General features: G+C 53.1%; 1 protein-coding gene across 3 annotated transcripts in view; it reads right to left on the bottom strand.

Annotated features, from left to right (window-relative positions):
• Positions 1 to 246: 246 nt before the first annotated feature.
• The window catches only part of ARHGAP30 (Rho GTPase activating protein 30), a 19,815-nt gene continuing 16,854 nt past the window's right edge, over positions 247 to 3,207 (bottom strand). For 2 of the 3 annotated variants that reach the window (XM_003785784.3, XM_023510801.1), the window contains exons 11-12: positions 2,710 to 2,975; positions 247 to 2,617 (exon numbers count right to left, since the gene is read on the bottom strand). In XM_003785784.3, coding sequence (XP_003785832.1) covers positions 1,004 to 2,617; positions 2,710 to 2,975 — 1,880 coding nt within the window. In that variant the 3' untranslated portion in view covers positions 247 to 1,003. The remainder of the gene's footprint in view (positions 2,618 to 2,709; positions 2,976 to 3,207) is intronic. The other variant, XM_023510800.1, reaches the window with a different exon arrangement.

Genomic DNA, 3,207 nt, shown 5'->3' with positions numbered 1-3,207 from the left:
AAAAAAAAAAAAAGAATTCTTAGCCTAGTTCCGGGCACATAATGAGCATTATGTAAATATGTTTCTCTTCCCTATTTCCTGACCGCTGTGAACCTAGCTCTAGTTTCTAGGCCCCGGTCTCCATGACAACAACTAAGAGGAAGAACACCTAAACAGCACAAAACAAAGATAGCATTTGTACAAATACATGAAAATATGACACCTGTCACCCAAACTTTAATAAAAATTATAAGATTCCACACTACATGTAAAAATACAGCTTTTATTCTGAGACATTGATCCCTACTAGAATGGGACCCATGACCCCAGCCTGTCTGGAGATGCAGTCCCAGGTGATGAAGAACACCATTCCCCTTTCCCGAAATAGGTGGAAGTTATTTCAAAGGGAAAATGAGAGGCCAGAGAGTTCTGTGCAAGATCCCTCTTCCAAGGGCACCTAGAGACAGAGGGTAGGGGAGCTGAAGAGGGGTCCAATCCCTCTAACAAACACCTAGAGCTTCAAAGACCTTCCTGGACATGTTCCTTCTGATGTGAGCTAGAAGGACTGGGAGGTATCTGAGTGTTAAGGTATAGAACAAGGATGGGTAACTCTAGGAGTATATGGAAGGCTCTGATCTGGGACTGTCCTCCCCATCTTTACCCTCGGTGTCAATGAAGAGAAATTCACAGCCTGAGAGGAGGGCAAGAACTTGGCTGGAAGTTCCTGCCTCACTTTGAGAAACTCAAATTTTCTGCCTACCCTATGTTTCCTTTGGCCAATGAACCCACTCCCTGGGAATAGGATCTTGGTGAATCTCCTAAGAGATAAGTGCTTTGTGTCTGAGACAACCTCAAGTAAACAAACCAAGGCAGTGCCTCCTACAGTCAAAAGGGAAGCTGGGAGAGCCGGAGACTACAGCGTTGGGCATTACTGCTGCTCAGGCTGCAGAAGAGACAGCTAGTCAGGGACCCTGGAGAGTCAAGACAATATACTGGTCCCTTTTGCCCAGGGCTCTGGTCCTAATCATAGTCCCTCATCTTTCCCAGGGTTAGCCTGTGTTTCAAATGCATATGATCTGCGCTGAGGGGACAAAAGGGGGTCAGGAGGTTGAGGGTCTCTGAGGGGCAGACTAAGCCGACTTCGGGGTCCAGACCCTTCTGTGCCTTCAGATGGGAGCTCTAGACAGCTAAGGGGTCGTGAAGAATGGGCAGACATCATGCTACAGGGGGAAGTTCTGGAGATGAGACTGTGGTCCCCACCCCCAGTACAGGTCTGGGTCCGCCGAACTCCCTGAGCCTCAGTCCTTTGGCGGTCCCGGGCCAGGGCTACAGCAGCATCAAAGGAAAGACTTCCCCCATTCCTCCAAGAAGATCGAGAAGCTCGGGACCCCCAAACCCTTTCCCCAGGAGTCCCATCAAGCCGGCCAGGTCTTGGGCATGGGTTTGCAGGTGCCACATGGATCTTGCTACACATTGCACTGGGCATCTTGGCAAACTGTGGTTTGGGGGGCACCACAGGCACAGAGCGGACCTGTTGGATCTGGACCAAGGTAGAAGCCAGACGCATGCCCACACCAGCAGTGGAACCAAGGGGACAGGGGCACAGATTCCAGCCCTCTGGACTAGGCTGCCCCTCAGGCTCCATCTCCTCTGGCCGAGGTGGCTGTGAGACTACTTGTTCCATCTCAGAAGACTGGGTGTTGCCATCTTTGGCACAGTCAACCTCCAGGGATTCTATGCCTGAAACTTCAGAGAGGGTACCCTCTTCTAAACGGTCAGCTCCGGCCCTCTGGTCTCCCTCAGCCTCTCCATCTCCACTCTCCCGTTCCTTGCTAACTTTGCCTGCCCCTCCTTCAACTGCTCCTGGGCTTCTGCTGTCTTCACCATCTCCCTGGTCTTCCCTTCCCTCAGGGTCCCTATTTCCCTTCTGCCCTTTGGCTTCATCAGGCTCTCTGCCTCCCTCAGCCTCTTGTTTGTGTACAACTTCCCAGTTTTCCTCTGCGACTTGGTGTTCCTGGGCCCCATGCTCTGGATCCCTTCCATCCAGCTGGGCTTTCTCTCCTTGCTCAACCTCCTCTTCTCTCTCAGTCTCTCTTTCCTTCTCCTTGTCTTCATGCTGCTCTCCTCCTGGTTCTTCCACACCCTTTGTCTCCTCTGTACTGTCAGCCTCCTTCTGACCTTCGAACTTTTCTTCCTGATCCTCTGTCTCTGTCCCACTGCCTTCTCTCAAACTGACCATTATCTCTTGGCTTCCCACAGCCCCACCTCTGTCCTCAGCAGCTATTCCTGCCTCCACCTCAGTCTCTGGACTCCCTTCGGCCTCTTCCCTGATGTCCCATCTGCTTCCAGGATGAGCCTCCTGGTCTGCCTGCTCTCCCTCGGCCTGTCCTGGAGCCTGCTTTCCAGTCCCTGCTGCCTCTTCCTCCAGACTCCCTGCACCCTCCCAGGTCATGGATTTGGGTCCCAGAAGGGGACTCAGGTCATCATAGGCACTCAGGAAGACTTCTTCCCCATTTTCCTCCTCTACTTCAGGCCTGGGGTCAAAAGAGTCCAAGGAACAGCAGCTGGGAGCCAGGACAAACTGCGCCTCATCCAGAGACAGGTCATCCAGGGGTGGCTCCACGGAAAACTCCTCCACCTGTCGGCACAGTACTGTGGCTTAGGACCAGGAGACCCCGCCCACCCCTGGTACTCCACGCCACCTCCAAACCCAGCATGGCTTCTCCTTACCTGAGGCCCAACTCCTAGGAGCTCCTCCAGGTAGCCCATCCCAGGGTCGTCCTCCCCAGGGGAGAAGGCTGCTCCTGCCGCTTCTGCCTTGGCCACCTCCCCAGCCTCCGCCCCCACCCACTCAGGCTCTGAGCTGCTTGAGTCCTCTAGGAAGGAGAAGGAATCCTGCACCTCCTGGGACAGGGAGTCCTCCAGGGCAGGAGCCAGGTCTGCTGGGTCTGAGTCAGCCAGGGAATCTGGGGCTGGACTTGCCTCTGACTTCTCATCTGTTAGGGAGGAAGTAGTTCCAGGAATACAAAGGTCAAGGCCGGCCCTGACTGTTTTTGATGTAGGTCTTTCTATCACTGATAGGGTAGGGGCCAAACACTTTCAGCATAGATGCTCCACACAGCTGATCCTCTCAGACCAATCTCCTTGGTTATTACCTTATAGCTACCTTTACTGAGCCCCTACAAATGCCCTGTGCAGTACACTTTACAATGCTTTTTCTTTTCTTTT

The sequence above is a fragment of the Otolemur garnettii genome, unplaced genomic scaffold (assembly GCF_000181295.1).
Source record: "Otolemur garnettii isolate 467f Iridium unplaced genomic scaffold, OtoGar3 scaffold00016, whole genome shotgun sequence".
In the NCBI taxonomy this organism is placed as follows: Eukaryota; Metazoa; Chordata; class Mammalia; order Primates; family Galagidae; genus Otolemur; species Otolemur garnettii.
This window is presented reverse-complemented; position numbering and strand designations above follow the sequence as displayed.